The 20672-nt window shown below is 47.6% G+C and overlaps 1 protein-coding gene across 1 annotated transcript; it reads right to left on the bottom strand.

The window, feature by feature from the left end:
• Window positions 1-2044: 2044 nt before the first annotated feature.
• LOC121005674 (keratin, type I cytoskeletal 42-like) lies at window positions 2045-7594 on the bottom strand. The gene is made up of 7 exons (XM_040438449.1): window positions 7358-7594; window positions 7160-7242; window positions 6046-6202; window positions 5796-5957; window positions 4819-4944; window positions 4251-4471; window positions 2045-2120 (listed from the first exon to the last, which is right to left on the bottom strand). Exons 1-7 carry the CDS (start codon window positions 7526-7528, stop codon window positions 2045-2047), a joined length of 996 nt encoding a protein of 331 aa, XP_040294383.1. The 5' UTR covers window positions 7529-7594.
• Window positions 7595-20672: the final 13078 nt, after the last annotated feature.

Genomic DNA, 20672 nt, shown 5'->3' with positions numbered 1-20672 from the left:
ACCCAGTATAGCTGTGTATGGGTGGCACAACCAGGGTTAATACAAGATCAACCACCAGTTCAGTTAGTCAGACTTAGAGGAGGTTTTAGTGAGAGAGGAATCTGCATGGCCAAGTATAGGAGTCAGCAAGGTAACCTAAAACTACAGCCCTCCAGACTTTGCTGCTGTGAGGGACACCATTAAGATCCCCTTCACCCTTCACACTTGGACATATTCTGGTCAGACATGCCTTCAAGACCCCGTATCCTCCAGTGAACACTATAGCCATTATTGCCAAGATACTTTTGCAAGCCATAGATTCTACTGAGAGAGACTTTAGCAAGATAGTGTACAAAGAGGGCCATCCCTGTTTAAATCTATATATTGCTGTATGGTAGAGAATTGCACTGTGTCCAGTTGAAAGTGTGACTGTTATAGTTGGATGTATTACAACTCTTATTTTGCACTTGAGTAAAGAGAGACGTTTATTGTTCTAACTTTGGTCTGGTTTTCTTACTCCATCAAACGCTGGCCATTGCACTCCATGTGCCCTGCCTTGCACCCATACAGACACTTTCCATCACCCCAAATGCCACCATGCTGGAGTCCCCCAAACAGGGTGTGCCCCAAGGTTGCGCCCTCCTTTCACTGTATGACCCTAAGGAGCAACAGTGTGAGGAAAGTCACTGTGATTGTGACAGCAAGAGCCACTACCACTCCCATCCTCTATTCCGACTCCTCCTGGGCTTACTACAAATGTCTTACTCTAGTTCACAATTTTCTCACTATTTATGGGTTGAGAGCCCTTTTCCAGACCTGCGAGAGAAATACCATCTACCATCATATACAGTAGTGTAAAAAAGACCAAGTTACTGCTGTATCTATACTGATGAATAGTGCCTTTTAACCATTTATATAGATCCTGGACAACTTTGGTGCCTCTGAGGCCATTTAAAATGTACAAAGTAACTTAATTTGAAGCTTCCAAGCCCCACTGCAAAAATCTTTAACAGGGCCCTCAACTACCATATGCTATTTGTAGTGTCTTCTGTGTGACAGAGGGTTTTTGGATCCTCTTAGGCACCAGAACTTGGTTGCAACTGCTTCTTCATCCTTTAGAGCTACGCCTTTGTTTGAACATGGTAGCTACAACCCAGTTTGCATGGGAATGAATGATCATTAAAATTATTATTCTTTGGAATATGCTGTTGCTGATTTCTCCATGTAAATTACTGTGAAAAGGGACTTGCTCTCAGCACTTGTGATATATCTGCCAGTGTAAATGGTCCCATAGACCCTAGCGGCTAATAATAATCGATCAGAAAGTCAGATCCAAAGGGATTTATCTTCTCCTGGACCTCTGAGATCATGGGCCTACCAAGGGATCCTCTGGTACTCTGAGGGGCCAGACCCGCCATGCTTCTAACATTATACATTTTGTAAAATAAATTCATCAATGGCCTATTGTTACCAATATTACAGCATAGATATACATACATTTGAGATGCTTGCATCATCAGAGTTAAAAGTTTATTGGAAACAATTAAATAAATACAGAAGCAGAATATAATGAAGAATGACAATACAGTCCAAGAGCCATCATTATTTGTAATATATTTGTCCAACAGAGTCCATGAATGATTCTAGATCTCTGGCATCTGTGGGATCAAATTGCAATGGTTTTTGATAGTGGGTTACAACATTTTCTCAAGGGAAGGAAAGTATTTACCAAGTCTTTAGTTAATTATTAATGGGTACATGCCAAATATTTTATATTATATTAAGGGATTACCATAAAATAGGAATCCACTGTGCTCACCTGTAATATTAATCCAGTTTATTGTAAACAAACTTTCATGGTAAAATTAGGGTAAGTGATTAGTACAAGCCTATGGCCATTTCATGTCCTCTGGCACTTTCTCAAGGCCTTGAGAAAGTATTAGTGGACCGTAAGCCAGTGCTAATTGCTGTCTTACCCCACTGTACCATGTACTATAGCCAACAATAAACTGGAATAATATTATAGGTGAGTGCTGTGGATTCCTTTTTTATAGTTTCTACTGCTCTATGTTGGTGGGAGCCTCCCTACTCCATTAACTGACGGCTTAGTGATGCTGACTGTATATTCTTTTGTAGACATACTAAGGCGTTATTTTTATATGAACATTTATGGTATATCCATGTCCATAAATGCCTGATAGGTTTGGCTCCCACCTCTGGGACCCACATCTATTTAAATAATAGGGCTCCATCTCACGCCATGGGGAACATAGCCGGTCGCATGTATGCAAGGCGCTCTCCACTCACTTTTATGGGAGTCCTAAAAATATGCATGCTCAGTTATTTTAAAGTGCAATCTGACACACCATGGTAGAGAGCAGGAGAAGTCATGCAGACTCTGGTAGAAATGAATGGAGAGAGTCTTGAATGTGTGGCCACCTCTCCATTCCTAGTGGCTAAAGACTGTGCCTCGTTCTTGAAATAACTGTGTGTCTGGATGGAATCCGCACCTATTAGACGTTGATTACATGTCTTGTGGACATGCCCTAACTGTGCACATGGGAATAGCTCCTTAATGTAAGTTCCACTAGTTTTTAAGAATACATATCTGTAGGGCTTTGAAAAAGAGCACCTATAGTATAGGGATGTAAGCTACGCTAATCAAGGACTTGGATGAGCATTATGGGATCTTATTTTGAACTAACTAAACTTTCTGTTAAACCTTCTGTTCAATATCCTGGCTCAAGAAGAAGACATATACAAGTGATAACACTCCTTCTCCTAACTGAAACCAGCAGAAGACATCTGTAGGAGTCAAAGCCAAATGTTTTACCCACAAACCATTTGAACAAAAACACTTACTGCATACTTCCAATAACTAATGCAGAGAAAATATAAGAAAAATTATAGATTATTTATCTTTAGCTTTTTTATGTTTCATTCTTATTTGCTCCAGTGTGGATCTGATACAATTAGCAATCGGGTTCATGGCCATGCTCAGCAGTGTGGTGGACCATTTTGTGGTGAGATCCTGAAAATACAAAATAGGTCAGGGCAGGATTATTTTAAAATATGTATTGCCATGGTCATATGATAAATCTATTGATTTAGACTGTTATATCTTATAGGATATAGTGTATGATGTTAGAAGGTATTACAAAATGAGAACATGCTTAGTGTATTTGCAGACTATCAGTGTGTCAAGAAGCCAAGAGCTACACAAATTCCAATTTCACGGTCAGGCTACTGGAAGATAGTGAATGCTTTGAAACTGTTGCATTAGTTCATCAACTTACCATGTTTTCCACTTGACATGTGATGGTCGGAAACACTGCAAAGTAAATCAGAACATGAATCTTGCCACTGTGCAACAAATTACAAATTAAATTTTAGCTTACGAGTAATGTCTAGGCCGGTGTTTAAAGAGGACATGTCACCACTCCTGTCTTTTTTTTAGTAAATGCTGTAATTTCATTCCTATGAAACAGCAAATCTGGGGTATTTTTTCTTATAAATCTGCATTGTGCCTTCCTCTGTTATTCATCCTGAATATTTTTTTTAAAATAAATTGACAGCTGGGTATTACCATCCACCTTGCAAAACTTCTGGGACTCCATCGATCATGAGGACGGGGACCCCATGACATACGGGGACCCCTGAAATGAATGGATTGCAAATCAGTCATGAGTGCTTCTGCTCAATTCACCTATATGGCAATGCCAGAAGCTTGTACTTGGTTATCTCCACTAGTCCCAAAGAGATGAATGAAGCAATAGTGCTCATGCCCAATCTTCACTAATTTCTGGAGTACAAATTGTATTTTTTTTAATTAATTTTTTAAAAATATTTTTATGCACTTATTTTAGTTTGCATTGTCTTCTAAAACACTTCAATACTTCTATATTGCGGTGTATTATGTCTGTCAACATAATTCTGACAGTTATCCTATCAGGAGCTGCCTTCGGCAGACCTGAGGCCCATAGTTAGGAAACAGCAAACAAAAAAACACTCCAGAAATGTCCATTTGTCTTAGTAAAACATATGGGCAAAATTTGTCCTAAATGCTTATAACTAATACCATCAACTGTGCCATCAACTATATTCCAAGCAATTTAACTACAGATTACTGTATATATTTGTATAGTGCAAAACCATAATTTATTCTGTTCTCATCTAAATTCCTAATATTTACAAAGAATGTGTCAAGTTTAAAAATCAGAAGAAAATCAACTACTATAGTGAGTGACATCAGTATCATTTAATGTACATACTGAATATCATGGCCGTCCAGCAGACGTTTGTAAGTAGCAATCTCCATCTCCAGGTGGGTCTTCTGGTCCATAAGGATTTTGTATTCGTGGTTCTGACGCTCTAGATCAGATCTGATTTGTCCCAGTTGAGACTCCACACTGTTGATCATGGACTGTAATTGGGCAATTTGGGAGCCAAAAGTAGCTTGAGTCTCTGCCAAAGTGCATTCCAGGGCTGATGTCTAATAAAGACAGTAAAACAAGCATGATAGTAGGCATACATTTGTTAAAGGCCACCCTTCATTCACTGCTATGGGAGGCGTTCCAAACATAGCCAAGTACCAAATATTTCCGGCAGTCTCATAGCGGTGAATGAAGAGGCGGCTGTGCATGCGTGGTGCGCTCACCATTCTTCACTAAGGGACTTCCGAAAATAGCTGAGTGCTAGCAATGTCTAAGATGGGTATTACCCATGGGTATTACCCATGTTTATTTTCATTTGACATGAAGGCCTAAAATATCAAATTTTTTGTTGGTAATGAACTCAAGAGATTAACTCAAATTAAAGAAATCTATAATCTGTCCTCACCATGCTCAGTTGGCTCTGCAGTTCAATCTCCAGGGTCTGGACAGTGCGTTTCAGCTCAATAACCTCGGTTTGAACAGATTGAAGTTGCTCGGAACCTGAAGCCACTTGACGGTTCAACTCTTCACTCTTTAAGTACAATAAACAGTGTAAATGAATAGTACATAATTTTTAATGTAATTTACTGCATGACAACTAGAGATGAGCGAATTTCATATTTTGAAATTTGCTTGCGCTTCGTTTGGTGGTAAAAGCAGAATTGTGTTTTGGATTCCGTTACCACGGACCAAAACGTAATTCTATGACGGATTGTATAACGGAATGCCTTTAAAAGCATTAATTCTATTATGATGGAATGAATAACGGAATGCCTCTAAAGGCATCATAGAATTGCGCTATGGTCCGTGGTAACGGAATCCATAATGCAATTCTGCTTTTACCACCAAACAAAGCGCAAATAAATTTCATAATATGAAATTCGCTCATCCCTAATGACAACTGAAGTGGCATTTCTTACAGTTTTTGATTTACTGTATTTTTATACTTTGAGGGTATTATTTGTATCAATGGATGGAACTTCATGGTCATTGGATACGAAGTGAATGTGAAATGTGAAACGTATATTAAACAATAATTAAACTTTTGTAGGTTCACAAGCATTTCCTGGGTAGCCAATGTTTAGCTACAGGAGGTACACAGATATGAGTCTCCTAAAGGCTGATATGATTCTTCACAATGAGTGACGGTGAGATAGTTATAACACTGTTATGCATTTTTAGACTTTCTAAAATTATTTAAAGGGTTTTCCAATTTGTACAACCCCTTTTCACATTTGCTTCCTAGAGTCAGGCTGATCATGGGAAGTCACACTGTTAAGAAATCCAAGATCACATGTTAGCACCCATGGAGCTACAAGGCAGATCTTCTTATCAGTCATTATTGCCCATAACACCCCTATAAAAATTATAAAAGAACAGTACCCTTTGCCTAAACATATTCTCCGCATCTCTCAAGCTTCTCTCCATCAGATTCTCATATTCATCTCGGATTTCAGATAAGGCACTATTCAGGTCAATAGATGGGGCAGCATTCATTTCAACATTAATTCTAGCTCCAAGCTGTGCACGAAGACAGTTTACCTCCTAGGGTATAAGACAAAGTTATACACAATTATAATAGTCTGCTAAGTCCATGAATATATGACAGACTAAATTTTAATGGATATAGTACCTCTTCATGGTTTCTTTTCATCTCCTGTAATTCTTCCTGAAGGTTTTGAACTTGCATCTGGAGATCACAAATTTCTTGATTAAGTCCTTCCAGGACTCTACGTAGGGCATTCACATCGGCTTCAGCATTATTACGAATGCTGAGCTCCATTTCATACCTGTAGAGTACACAGCAGACATATTTACTGCAACTAACAGAATTGCCGAAGGGGAAAAGTGTTTGTTATAGAAAGTCTAAAACAAGAGCAGAAATGTGAAAAGAATACTCCAGGCAGTACTATCACGATTATGTTATGACTAGTGCATGGTTCAAAGCAGTGGGGTATGAGTTTTTCTTATACATATTTTCTCACTAACATAGAGATGACAAGAAATCCCAATAGTTGTAGCTCCCATACCCTCTCTTTGCGCTTATACTATATGTCGCAACTTCTTCTACAATTGCCCAGATTTACGAACGGTGCCAAAAATATGTGGTACAAATTGGCATCTAGGGTTTCTACACTTCTTTCCAATATACTCGGCAAGATAGCAGAGGTTAGCGGAAAGTGGACAGAGCTTCACTGGAAAGAAGCTGGTCCTAAGATGTACTATTTTATAGAAAAATTTCTGCGCATTTCTGGTGTTAAAATGTTTCTCAGAGTAGGGCTCTGTTCACACATAACGCAAAATGTATCCGCATCTGTTCCGCAATTTTGCGGAACAGGTATGGACCCATTCATTTTCAATGGGGCCGGAATGTGCTGTCCGCATCCGCATTTGCGGATCGGCATTTTCTATTATAGTGCCGGTGATGTGTGGTCCGTAAATTGCGAAATGCACATTCCCAGTGTCAGTTTTTTGCGGATCCGCAATTTGCGGATCCGCAAAACACTTACGGACGTGTGAATGTACCCTAAGCCAAACAATAGTTGGCATAGAGTCAGATGAAAGTGTTCATCCCTGCACCAGATTTATCATCCAGTCTGAGCCACTGTACTAAATTTGGTTCAAGTCTTGACAGCCTATCTAAGCTTATGCCATCCTTACAATTAATAAATCTGGGCCCTATTCTATCATTTTTTCCTGTAGAGATCATTTTATATGCATAAAAGTATAAAAATAGGGACACATACTTGTCATGGAAGTCGTCAGCAGCCAATCTGGCATTATCAATCTGCAGAATGATCCTTGCATTTTCCAGGTTAGCTCTTGCGATCTGTAAAATACATTGAAAATCTTGAGTTTATGTTTATCCATTAATACAAGATAGAGGTATAATTGCAAATTTCAGTAATCTAGAAAATAATATTATAAAATATGTGCTACTTTACCTCGTTCTGGAGTTCGGAGATCACCCTGAAGTACTGACTAGAGTCAGGCAGTGAGCTGGGGGCATTATTGGCATACCACTCACAGATCTTGCGCTCAAGTTGGGCATTCTCCTGTTCAAGAGCGCTCACTTTGTCCAAGTAGGAAGATAAGCGCTCATTCAACATCTGCATGGTTTGTTTTTCATTAATACTGAGTAGACCATCATTCTTCCAACTACCATGGCCTCCAGAACTGCTCAAATGGGTATAATGACCATGGCCTCCATAATGGCTGCTAGAATGATGCTTGGAAAATGAACTAGGTTTACAGCTTGATCCAGTATGGTGACTTACAGATTTCAGGTGGCTTCCATGATGGGATATGTTTGAACCTCCATGATGAGAGCCTCCATTATGGGACATATGAGTGCTTCCAACATGCATTTTATGGGAGCTTCCATGATGGGCTGTATGAGAAGATGTCAGGTGAGATTTATGATGAGTTAACTGGGATCCTCCCATATGGTGGGACAAATGAGTGCTTCCAAGATGGGATTTGCCAGAGTGGTTGGACAAATGAGATCCTTTATGATGGAATCCTCCTGAGTTATGTGACAAATTAGAGCTTCCATGATGGGATCCTCCTGAGTGGTGGGATAAATGAGAGCTTCCATGGTGGAGCAAATTGGATCCTCCTTGCTTGGAGAAATGGGAACCTCCAAGATGGGATGAATGGGAACCTCCATGGTGAGACAGATGGGATCCTCCATGATGAGCTGTAGACACATGGCCGAACATTTTGGAAGAATGGCCACCTGTATGGCAGCTTCCCTTATGGCCTCTAAAAGAATAACTGTGGCTGATGGTAGGCTTCATGCTGGTGGACAAGAGAAAAGAGTGGAAAGGGAAAGAAGCTGAACTTTTTAGAACTACAAATGAAGTATAAAATTACTGTCACTGCTTTTCTATTATATACTGTACAGGAGGCGTTGCAGAAATCTGTATAATTTTTATGTGCTTTGTTGGTGTTAAGCATTATTGACTATTAAATCTTGGGCTGATCAACTGGACCATATGTTTTTATCATGTTTATTACATTCAGAGTTGAAGGATGCTGTACATCATACATTTCCACACCCTTTCAAAGTATATAAACTCCTTGTTTATTTCAAGATGAAAGTATTGGTAAATTCAAAGTAGTGGTAACACCTGAGCAGTACATTTATAGCCAATGCTTTATATGACTGTTTATGAGCCATGAGTAAAGTAATACTGTCACTGTGATGCAGTTAGGTAAAAGAAATGCAATAAGTAATCATTTATCTGTTCTTATTTCCATGTTTTATATAAATATTTTCCATAATACCTAATATAAATCTACTAGACATTAAGGCTACTTTCACACTAGCGTTCGGGGCTCCGCTTGTGAGCTCCGTTTGAAGAGACTCACAAGCGGCCCCGAACGCATCCGTCCAGCTACCAATGCATTCTGATTGGATGCGGATCCGCTCAGAATGCATCAGTCTGGCAGCGTTCAGCCTCCGCTCCGCTCAGCAGGCGGACACCCGAACGTCCCCCATTGACTTTTAATGTAAAGTCTGGACGGATCCGTCTGAACTACTTTCACACTTAGAATTTTTTTTAAACTATAATGCAGACGGATCCGTTCTGAACGGATCCAAACGTCTGCATTATAGGAGCGGATCCGTCTGTGAAGACATCAGACGGACCCGCTCTGAACGCTAGTGTGAAAGTAGCCTGTTATAATAACGGGTGCTAGAACAGTAGTGTATAAACATTAGTAGAAACTGTCTATATTAAAAAGTAAGATAATTTAACCACATTGTATTTCTTGGATTGACTTATTTGCTCGTTTTTTTCTTTGTTTTTCAGCCTTTCTTTTTTTGATTTTTACTTGCTGACTTGACTGTTTCTCCAGGAGAATTTGGTCATGTAGGGTTTCATTGTCTGTGTCTTTTGTCCTACTTGATGTGTCCTTTTTTTTGGGTGGCATGTTGTTAGTAAAAAGTCCAAGTAATATAGGCTTGTACTTTTATAATTTTATAATATTTTCTCTTACTGTAATACTGACTTATATGTAGCTGTAATATGCGTCACTGGCACTGACTTTTGGCTGAGACTGCAGGCACTGTGACTGGTGGCTGATATGACTGCCACTGACTGGTAGTGCTGAGACCCCTTGCACTGTGACTGGTGACTGATACAGCTGTCACTGACTGGGGGTGCTGAGACCACTGGCACTGTGACTGGTGGCTGATTCTGCTGGCACTGACTGCTGGCACTGACTGGTGGTGCTGGGACTGCTGTCACTGTGACTGGTGGCTGATACGGCTGGCACTGACTGGTGGTGCTGAGAGCACTAGCACTGTGACTGGTGGCTGATACTGCTGGAACTGATTGCTGGCGCTGACTGCTGGCACTGACTGGTGGTGCTGAGACTGTGGGCACTGTGACTGGCGCCTGAGATGGCTGGCACGGACTGGTGGTGCTGAGACTGCAGCTGATGGCTGAAACAGCTGGCACTGACTGGTGGTGCTGAGATCACTGTTACTGGTGGCTAATACGCTTGGCACTGACTGGTGGTGCTGAGACTGCTGTCACTGTGACTGGTGGCTGATACGGCTGGCACTGACTGGTGATGCTGAGACCACTGGCACTGTGACTGGTGGCTGATACAGCTGGCACTGACTGCTAGGACTGACTGGTGGTGCTGAGACTGTGGGCACTGTGACTGGTGCCTGAGATGGCTGGCACGAACTGCTGGCACTGACTGGTGGTGCTGAGACTGCAGCTTATGGCTGAAACAGCTGGCGCTGACTGGTGGCTGAGACGACTGGCAGTGCCACGTGGTGCTGAGACTGCTGGCACTGTGACTGGTGGCTGATACGGCTGGCACTGACTGGTGGTGCTGAGACCACTGGCACTGTGACTGGTGGCTGATACAGCTGGCACTGATTGGTGGTGCTAATACGGCGGGCACTGTGACTGGCGGCTGATGGAGCTGGCACTAACTGGTGGTGCAGAAACCACTGTCACTGTGACTGGTGACTAATACGCTTGGCACTGACTGTTGATGCTGAGACTGCTGTCACTGTGAATGGTGGGTGATACGGCTGGCACTGACTGCTGGCACTGACTGGTGGTGCTATAAGCACTGGCACTGTGACTGGTGGCTGATACGGCTGGCACTGACTGGTGGTGCTGAGACCACTGGCATTGTGAATGGTGTCTGATACAGCTCACTGTACCACATAAAAGGTTAGTATATAAAATGAGAATGCTCGGACTGGGAGAAAACGTCTGTATGTGGGTAAGTAACTGGCTCAATGATAGAAAACAGAGGGTGGTTATTAACGGTACACACTCAGATTGGGTCACTGTCACTAGTGGAGTACCTCAGGGGTCAGTATTGGGCCCTATTCTCTTCAATATATTTATTAATGATCTTGTAGAAGGCTTGCATAGTAAAGTATCAATTTTCGCAGATGACACTAAACTGTGTAAAGTAATTTACACTGATGAGGACAGTATACTACTACAGAGGGATCTGGATAGATTGGAGGCTTGGGCAGATAAGTGGCAGATGAGGTTTAACACTGATAAATGTAAAGTTATGCACATGGGAAGGAAAAATGCAAGTCACCCGTACATACTAAATGGTAAAACACTCGGTAACACTGACATGGAAAAGGATCTAGGAATTTTAATAAACAGCAAACTAAGCAGCAAAAACCAGTGTCAGGCAGCTGCTGCCAAGGCCAACAAGATAATGGGTTGCATCAGAAGGGGCATAGATTCCCGTGATATGAACATAGTCCTACCACTTTACAAATCATTAGTCAGACCACACATGGAGTACTGTGTACAGTTCTGGGCTCCTGTGCACAAGGCAGAGATAGCAGAGCTGGAGAGGGTTCAGAGGAGGGCAACTAAAGTAATAACTGGAATGGGGCAACTACAGTACCCTGAAAGATTATCAAAATTAGGGTTATTCACTTTAGAAAAAAGACGACTGAGGGGAGATCTAATTAATATGTATAAATATATCAGGGGTCAGTACAGAGATCTATCCCATCAGCTATTTATCCCCAGGACTGTGACTGTGACGAGGGGACATCCTCTGCGTCTGGAGGAAAGAAGGTTTGTACACAAACATAGAAGAGGATTCTTTACGGTAAGAGCAGTGAGACTATGGAACTCTCTGCCTGAGGAGGTGGTGATGGTGAATACAATAAAGGAATTCAAGAGGGGCCTGGACGTATTTCTGGAGCTTAATAATATTACAGGCTATGGCTACTAGAGAGGGGTCGTTGATCCAGGGAGTTATTCTGATTGCATGATTGGAGTCGGGAAGGAATTTTTTATTCCCCTAAAGTGGAGAAAATTGGCTTCTACCTCACAGGGTTTTTTGCCTTCCTCTGGATCAACTTGCAGGATGACAGGCCGAACTGGATGGACAAATGTCTTTTTTCGGCCTTATGTACTATGTTACTATGTTACTGCTGGCACTGACTGGTGGTGCTGAGAAGGCGGGCACTGTGACTGGTGGCTGATAGAGCTGGCACTAACTGGTGGTGCTGAGACGACTGGAAGTGCCACATGGTGCTGAGACTGCTGTCACTGTGACTGGTGGCTGATACGGCTGGCACTGACTGGTGGTGCTGAGACCACAGGCACTGTGACTGGTGGCTGATAGAGCTGGCACTAACTGGTGGTGCTGAAACCACTGTCACTGTGACTGGTGGCTAATACGCTTGGCACTGACTGGTGGTGCTGAGACTGCTGTCACTGTGACTGGTGGCTGATATGGCTGGCACTGACTGGTGGTGCTGAGACCACTGGCACTGTGACTGGTGGCTGATACAGCTGGCACTGACTGCTAGGACTGACTGGTGGTGCTGAGACTGTGGGCACTGTGACTGGTGCCTGAGATGGCTGGCACGAACTGCTGGCGCTGACTGGTGGCTGAGACGACTGGCAGTGCCACGCGGTGCTGAGACTGCTGGCACTGTGACTGGTGGCTGATACGGCTGGCACTGACTGGTGGTGCTGAGACCCCTGGCACTGTGACTGGTGGCTGATACAGCTAGCACTGATTGGTGGTGCTAATACGGCGGGCACTGTGACTGGTGGCTGATAGAGCTGGCACTAACTGGTTGTGCTGAAACCACTGTCACTGCTGGCTAATACGCTTGGCACTGACTGTTGATGCTGAGACTGCTGTCACTGTGACTGGTGGGTGATACGGCTGGCACTGACTGCTGGCACTGACTGGTGGTGCTAAGAGCACTGGCACTGTGACTGGTGGCTGATACGTCTGGCACTGACTGGTGGTGCTGAGACCACTGGCACTGTGACTGGTGGCTGATACAGCTCGCACTTACTGCTGGCACTGACTGGTGGTGCTGAGAAGGCGGGCACTGTGACTGGTGGCTGATAGAGCTGGCACTAACTGGTGGTGCTGAGACGACTGGAAGTGCCACGTGGTGCTGAGACTGCTGTCACTGTGACTGGTGGCTGATACGGCTGGCACTGACTGGTGGTGCTGAGACCACAGGCACTGTGACTGGTGGCTGATAGAGCTGGCACTAACTGGTGGTGCTGAAACCACTGTCACTGTGACTGGTGGCTAATACGCTTGGCACTCACTGGTGGTGCTGAGACTGCTGTCACTGTGACTGGTGGCTGATATGGCTGGCATTGACTGGTGGCGCTGAGACCACTGGCACTGTGACTGGTGGCTGATACAGCTGGCACTGACTGCTAGGACTGACTGGTGGTGCTGAGACTGTGGGCACTGTGACTGGTGCCTGAGATGGCTGGCACGAACTGCTGGCACTGACTGGTGGCTGAGACGACTGGCAGTGTCACGCGGTGCTGAGACTGCTGGCACTGTGACTAGTGGCTGATACGGCTGGCACTGACTGGTGGTGCTGAGACCACTGGCACTGTGACTGGTGGCTGATACAGCTGGCACTGATTGGTGGTGCTAATACGGTGGGCACTGTGACTGGTGGCTGATAGAGCTGGCACTAACTGGTTGTGCTGAAACCACTGTCACTGCTGGCTAATACGCTTGGCACTGACTGTTGATGCTGAGACTGCTGTCACTGTGACTGGTGGGTGATATGGCTGGCACTGACTGCTGGCACTGACTGGTGGTGCTAAGAGCACTGGCACTGTGACTGGTGGCTGATACGTCTGGCACTGACTGGTGGTGCTGAGACCACTGGCACTGTGACTGGTGGCTGATACAGCTCGCACTTACTGCTGGCACTGACTGGTGGTGCTAAGAAGGCGGGCACTGTAACTGGTGGCTAATAGAGCTGGCACTAACTGGTGGTGCTGAGACGACTGGCAGTGTCATGTGGTTCTGAGACTGCTGTCACTGTGACTGGTGGCTGATACGGCTGGCACTGACTGGTGGTGCTGAGACCACAGGCACTGTGACTGGTGGCTGATAGAGCTGGCACTAACTGGTGGTGCTGAAACCACTGTCACTGTGACTGGTGGCTAATACGCTTGGCACTGACTGGTGGTGCTGAGACTGCTGTCACAGTGACTGGTGGCTGATACGGCTGGCACTGACTGGGGGTGCTGAGACCACTGGCACTGTGACTGGTGGCTGATACAGCTGGCACTGACTGCTAGGACTGACTGGTGGTGCTGAGACTGTGGGCACTGTGACTGGTGCCTGAGATGGCTGGCACGAACTGCTGGCACTAACTGCTGGTACTGAGACTGCAGCTGATGGCTGAAACAGCTGGCGCTGATTGGTGGCTGAGACGACTGGCAGTGCCACGTGGTGCTGAGACTGCTGGCACTATGACTGGTGGCTGATACGGCTTGCACTGACTGGTGGTGCTGAGACCCCTGGCACTGTGACTGGTGGCTGATACAGCTGGCACTGATTGGTGGTGCTAATACGGCGGGCACTGTGACTGGTGGCTGATAGAGCTGGCACTAACTGGTTGTGCTGAAACCACTGTCACTGTGACTGGTGGCTAATACGCTTGGCACTGACTGTTGATGCTGAGACTGCTGTCACTGTGACTGGTGGGTGATACGGCTGGCACTGACTGCTAGCACTGACTGGTGGTGCTGAGACCACTGACACTGTGACTGGTGGCTGATACAGCTCGCATTGACTGCTGGCACTGACTGGTGGTGCTGAGACGGCGGGCACTGTGACTGGTGGCTGATAGAGCTGGCACTAACTGGTGGTGCTGAGACCACTGGCACTGTGACTGGTGGCTGATAGGGCTGGCACTGACTGCTGTTACTGTGACTTGTGGCAATGATTGATGGCTGGCAATTATTGCTGGCACTGACTGGTGGTGCTGGCTAATACTGCTGGCAGCAGCTGCAGTGTGTATCTGAGAGCAATTTCTGTCACTGTGCATGTAATGGCGGCGCTTCTTGTGCACTCTGCTTCTTATGCACTCTGCTCCAACTGACACCACACACCATAAGAGGCGGTTATTGGCCAGCGGCGCAGTTGTGGGGATGGTGTGATTGGACGGCTCCATGCTGTGGGCGGTCCGTACAGCGTGTGGTGTGTTTATTGGCTGGCGCAATTGTGGGCGGTCCGGACGGCGACTTTGATTGGACTGCCGCGCTGCTGTGGGCTGTCCGGGCTGCATGTGATGCGCCACATTTTTATTGGCCGGCGGCGCGGTGCTTTGGGCGGTCCCTGCTGTGTGTGTGTGGAGTGTGTGCTGATTGGTTAGTGCGCCGCGCATGCGCACTTCACTAAGGCTACTTTCACACTGGCGTTTCAGGGTCCGCCTGTGAGATCCGTTTCAAGGCTCCAGTTTAGCCCCAATGCATTCTGAATGGATGCGGATCCATTCAGAATGCATCAGTTTGGCTCCATTCCGCCTCCATTCCGCTCTCGAGGCAGACACCAAACCGCTGCTTGCAGCGTTTTGGTGTCCGCCTGGCAGTGCGGAGCCGAACGGATCCGTCCTGACTTACAATGTAAGTCAATGGGGACGGATCCGTTTACATTGACACAATATTGGTGCAATTGTAAACGGATCCGTCCCCCCTTGACTTTCAATGTAAAGTCAGGAGTCCCTATTAATATACCATCGGATCGGAGTTTTAACTTGAAGCGTCCCCATCACCATGGGAACGCCTCTATGTTAGAATATACCTTCGGATTTGAGTTAGATCGTGAAAACTCAGATCCGACAGTATATTCTAACACAGAGGCGTTCCCATAGTGATGAAGACGCTTCAAGTTAGAATATACTAAGAACTGTGTACATAACTGCCCCCTGCTGCCTGGCAGCACCCGATCTCTTACAGGGGGCTGTGTTCCGCACAATTAACCCCTCAGTTGACGCACCTGAGGGGTTAATTGTGCGGATCTCAGCCCCCTGATCGGGTGCTGCCAGGCAGCAGGGGCCAGACCCCCCTCTCTCCCCAGTATTAAAAGCATTGGTGGCCAGTGCGGCCCCCCCCCCCCCCCCCCCCCCTCCTCAGTATTAAAAGCATTGGTGGCCAGTGCGCCCCCCCTCCCTCCCTCCCCAGTATTAAAAGCATTGGTGGCCAGTGCTGCCCTCCCTCCCCAGTATTAAAAGCATCGGTGGCCAGTGCGGGCCCCCCCCTCCCTCCCTCCTCAGTATTAAAAGCATTGGTGGCCAGTGCAACCCCCCCTCCCTCCCTCCCCAGTATTAAAAGCATTGGTGGCCAGTGCACCCCCCCCTCCCTCCCTCCCCAGTATTAAAAGCATTGATGGCCAGTGCGGCCCTCCCTCCCCAGTTTTAAAAGCATTAGTGGCCAGTGCGGCCCCCCCTCCCTCCATCTCCAGTATTAAAAGCATTGGTGGCCAGTGCGGCCCCCCTCCCTCCCTCCCCAGTATTAAAAGCATTGGTGGCCAGTGCGGCCCCCCCTCCCCAGTATTAAAAGCATTGGTGGCCAGTGCGTCCCCCCCCTCCCTCCCTCCCCAGTATTAAAAGCATTGGTTGACAGTGCGGCATCCCCCTCCCTCCCTCCCCAGTATTAAAAGCATTGGTGGCCAGTGCCGCACAGACCTGTCACTTCCCAGTAGGAGGAGCGCCGGCCGGCCACAGACAGCGCATGTAAGTATAAGCTAAGTAACCATGGCAGCCAGGACTGCAGTAACGTCCTGGCTGCCATGGTAACCGATCGGATTAAACTGGGACTCTGATCGGAAATGCCGCTCCGCTGCCACCAATGATGGGGGAGGGGGGTTGTTAGCCTGTGGCTACTGCCACCAATGCTTTTAAAACTGGAGTGGGAGGGAGGGGGGAGCCGCACTGGCCACCAATGCTTTTAATACTGGGGAGGGAGGGGGGGCGCACTGGCCACCAATGCTTTTAATACTGGGGAGGGAGGGAGGGGGGGCCGCACTGGCCACCAATGCTTTTAATACACAGGGCTTTTATTAGTATAGATGACCAAGGACCAATGACCATACGACCATACTTTGGCCTTAAGAGAGTGGGAGACCCACCAGGTGTGCCCTATACCCTCAGAAGGGTCATCAGCTCCTTCTGTCAAGGGTAGCAAAGCCCACATCATGGCTATTTTGATCTATTTGTACAACATATTGTGCTAAAAAAGACAGGCACTCTGACAAAATGAAATCACATGGAGAGGAGATTTTATGTAAGAAACCTATGTTATATTTATTACAATAAAAATAAAATCACATAAAAATCGACATCAACATAAATCTTAAAAATCATCAACATAAATCTTAAAATACTGTACCAATGTGTATACACTATAAATAGTACACTATATGTTTGTCAGCTCTATGTAAAAAATGAAAATAAAAATAAAAGTATATTATTCGCAGGGTTAGTAGAATTAGTCTCTTGTATCAAGGTAGTTTTCCTTAGTTAGTAAAAATAATTCTGTGCTCTGCAGTTAGAAGGATCAGTCATTCATCCCCAACAGGTACAGTAATAGACTAGTAGCGCCGGACTGGGGGGGCGGTAGCCTTGAGGGGAGGCGACCATGACGGGGGGGTGGTTAGCGAGACCCCCTCTCCCCCCTTTCCTTCTCCCCCGGGGTGGGGATTGGTCAATTTGAGCTAGGGGGGGTGGTTAAGGGGTTAAGGGAGGCGAGCAGCAGCCGGTCAGGGGCCATTTTGTCTGACAAACGTGACGAGCGCCAGGTCCAGACTCACTGACACCGAGAGGAGAAGAGTGGCTGCAGGAGCGGGTGCAGCAGCGGGTGCAGGGGTGCAGGGGAGGCGGAGGTTCCAGCTGTTCCTCCGCCTGTGGCATCCCGGCCGCGGCGGGCCAGGCCGCCGGCGCGCCCCAGCCCTGACATGGCGTCCCCTCGGGCTCAGCGCCGAAAACGGAGCCCCACCAGGGACCCTTCACGCCGGGGGACAGCTGATACTGTTCCTCCTTGTACCCCCGGGCGTGGGAGGAATCCGAGGATGCGGCGGAGCTCACCTGCAGGCCAGGCCAGGTCTGCCCGGCGGTTGACGCAGCGTTTGGATTCCGGACCGGGTTCGGCGGCCCCAGCCCACGGATCGGTGGCTGGGGGCCCCCTGCAGAAAAAGGTTGGAGGTCGGAACGGGGCTGCTGCGGGTGTGGAGGCCGCCTCCAGCAGGCCCTCGGCGGGAACAGGGAGAGAGGAGGAGGGTGGCTCCGCCTCCTCTGAAGATGGACGAGTGCAGTCTGCCAGCTACGTCCCTGGCTCCAGCGTGGTCAGGGGACACCTGGCTGAAGAGGATCCGAGGAGGCCAGAACGTCAGGATTCAGGATCTGCGGCTGGTGGGGTCACAGCACCCACGCAGCCAGGTGAGGCATCCTGAGGTTCTTTAGTACAGTTGGGGGTTGAGTTAGCTGGCAGGGATGGGGGGTCCCAGTCGGTTGTAGGTGGGGGGTCCCAGCTGGATTTAGGTAGGGGTTTGGGCCAGTTGCTGGGTGGCTTGGCGGGTTTGGTTGCGGGGTTAGGTAGGGGGGGCTGTCCCCGTTACCGGCTTGGGGTGTTGGGGGCCTCGGCGGAGTGGGGGCTGTCGGATCGGGGGCTCCAGATGCGCGGGCGAGTTCGGTCTCGGTGCAAACGCAGGCGGGGGGCGCCGGGGAGGAAGAGGTGGCAAGGTTGGATGACAGGGCTAAGGGGGAGGTGCATGTCTGTTTTGAGGGACCGTTGGGCGCTCATTTAAAACAGGATTTGGGGGAAAAAATATGGAAAGGGGAGTATGTGGATATTTTTTCCCTGCTTCCCTTGAAAAAATTTAATCTGGATAGGGCGAAGAGGGATGAGGGCAAGAAGGAGGAAGAGGAGAGGCGGAGACACAGGCTGATTCCGCGGACGTTTGCCAATTGGTTGAAGGCGTTCGCGATTTTAGCCAGCGTTATCGGGGAAAATGAGCCGGAGTGCTGCTCCGCGCTTTTTTGTTATCTGGATGCGATAGGTGAAGCGTATAGGGTGTATGGGGGGATTGCGTGGCTGCGGTACGACGAGCAGTTCAGGCAGCGGAAGGCAGTGCGTCCAGGGATCAAATGGGACCACAAAGATATTGCTTTGTGGTTGAAGGTGACAGCGCCAGCTAGGGCTGGGCAGTCCTTTCGGGGAAAATCTAGTGGTGGGGGGCAGTCCGGATTCGCGGTGGCATCCGCAAAGGGACTGTGCTTCCTTTTTAACGAAGGGAGCTGCAAGTTTGGGGCAAAGTGCAAGTTTAAGCACGAATGCTCTACTTGTGGCGGGTCACACGGAGCCTCGCGTTGTTTCCGGGGAGGTAGGCAGAGAGGGGGGGATGGTTTTGGAAAAGGGGGTGACGCCAGTGCGGCTGGAAAGGATGCGGCCTTACCTCGATAGGTACCCGGATAGGCAGGCGGCGGTTTTGTTGGAAGCGGGGTTTGCGGCAGGTTTTCGGATACCGTTTGTTCAGTCAGGGGCTCGTTTAGTTAAAAAGAATTTGCGTTCGGCATTGGAGCATCCGGGTGTTGTTACGGATAAGTTGGGGAAGGAGGTTAAGTTAGGAAGGATGGCCGGCCCCTTTTCAGAGCCGCCTCTAGCGGACCTGCGCCTGTCTCCGCTGGGGGTGGTCCCGAAGAAGGAGCCCAATAAATTTCGGCTGATTCACCACCTGTCCTTCCCTAGGGGAACGTCGGTCAATGATGGCATAGACCCGGCTTTGTGTTCCGTGGTTTATACGTCGTTTGACGCAGCAGTGGCATTGGTGAAGCGGCTTGGGAAAGGGGCGCTTATGGCTAAGACAGATATTGAGGCAGCGTTCCGTCTGTTGCCGGTGCATCCAGATTGTTTGCATTTGTTGGGGTGTTTTTGGATGGGGGGGTATTTTGTGGACCGTTGTTTGCCGATGGGTTGCTCCCTGTCTTGTGCGTATTTCGAGGACTTTAGCTCTTTCTTGGAATGGGCGGTTAGGGATGCGGCAGGTTGTGACTCCGTCATCCATTACCTGGATGACTTCCTTTGTATGGGCCCAGCGGGTTCGAGGGTTTTTCAGTTTTGCTGAATACGCTGTGCGGGGTGTTTGGGCGGTTTGGAGTTCCGTTGGCAGGGGAGAAGACGGTGGGGCCTACAACTGAATTGAGTTTTTTGGGATTGTGATTGATTCAGAGCGGATGGAGTGTAGGCTGCCATTGGATAAACTGGAGGATTTGAGGGAGGAGGTGGCTAGGGCAGGGAGGTTGGAAAAGATAAAGCTTAGGGAACTTCAGTCACTCCTTGGTAAGCTGAACTTCGCTTGCAGGATCATGCCTATGGGCAGGATCTTTTGCAGGCGATTGGCTGGGGCAACATCAGGGGTGCGGGCCCCACATCATTTCATTAGGTTGGGGCGGGAGTTGAAGGCTGATCTAGCGGTTTGGGGTTCGTTTTTAGATAAGTATAACGGGAGGTCTTTGTTTATGGGGGAGGTTGTTGATGCAGTAGATTTTGAGTTATTTACGGATGCGGCTGGGGGTTGCGGGTTCGGCGTGTATTGTGGAGGGCAGTGGTGCGCAGGAGAATGGCCGGATAGGTGGGTGCACAGGGGTTGGGTACGGAACTTGGCCTTATTGGAACTTTTCACAATTGTAGCGGCGGTAATGTTGTGGGGCGAGTGTTTCAGGGACAAGAAAGTCCGTTTTCATTGTGACAACTTGGGGGTAGTGCAGGCGATTAACGGTTTGTCGGCCTCATCGCCGTTGGTGGTTCGGTTGTTACAGAGGTTGGTGTTGGAGTGCCTTGTACTCAATGCTTGGGTGGTGGCTGTGCACGTGCCTGGGGTTGACAACTGTATTGCTGATGCCCTCTCTCGTTCACAGTGGGACCGTTTTCGTCAGCTAGCTCCTGGTGCGGCGGAGGTGGGGGT

The sequence above is a fragment of the Bufo bufo genome, chromosome 6 (assembly GCF_905171765.1).
Source record: "Bufo bufo chromosome 6, aBufBuf1.1, whole genome shotgun sequence".
Lineage (NCBI taxonomy): Eukaryota > Metazoa > Chordata > Amphibia > Anura > Bufonidae > Bufo > Bufo bufo.
This window is presented reverse-complemented; position numbering and strand designations above follow the sequence as displayed.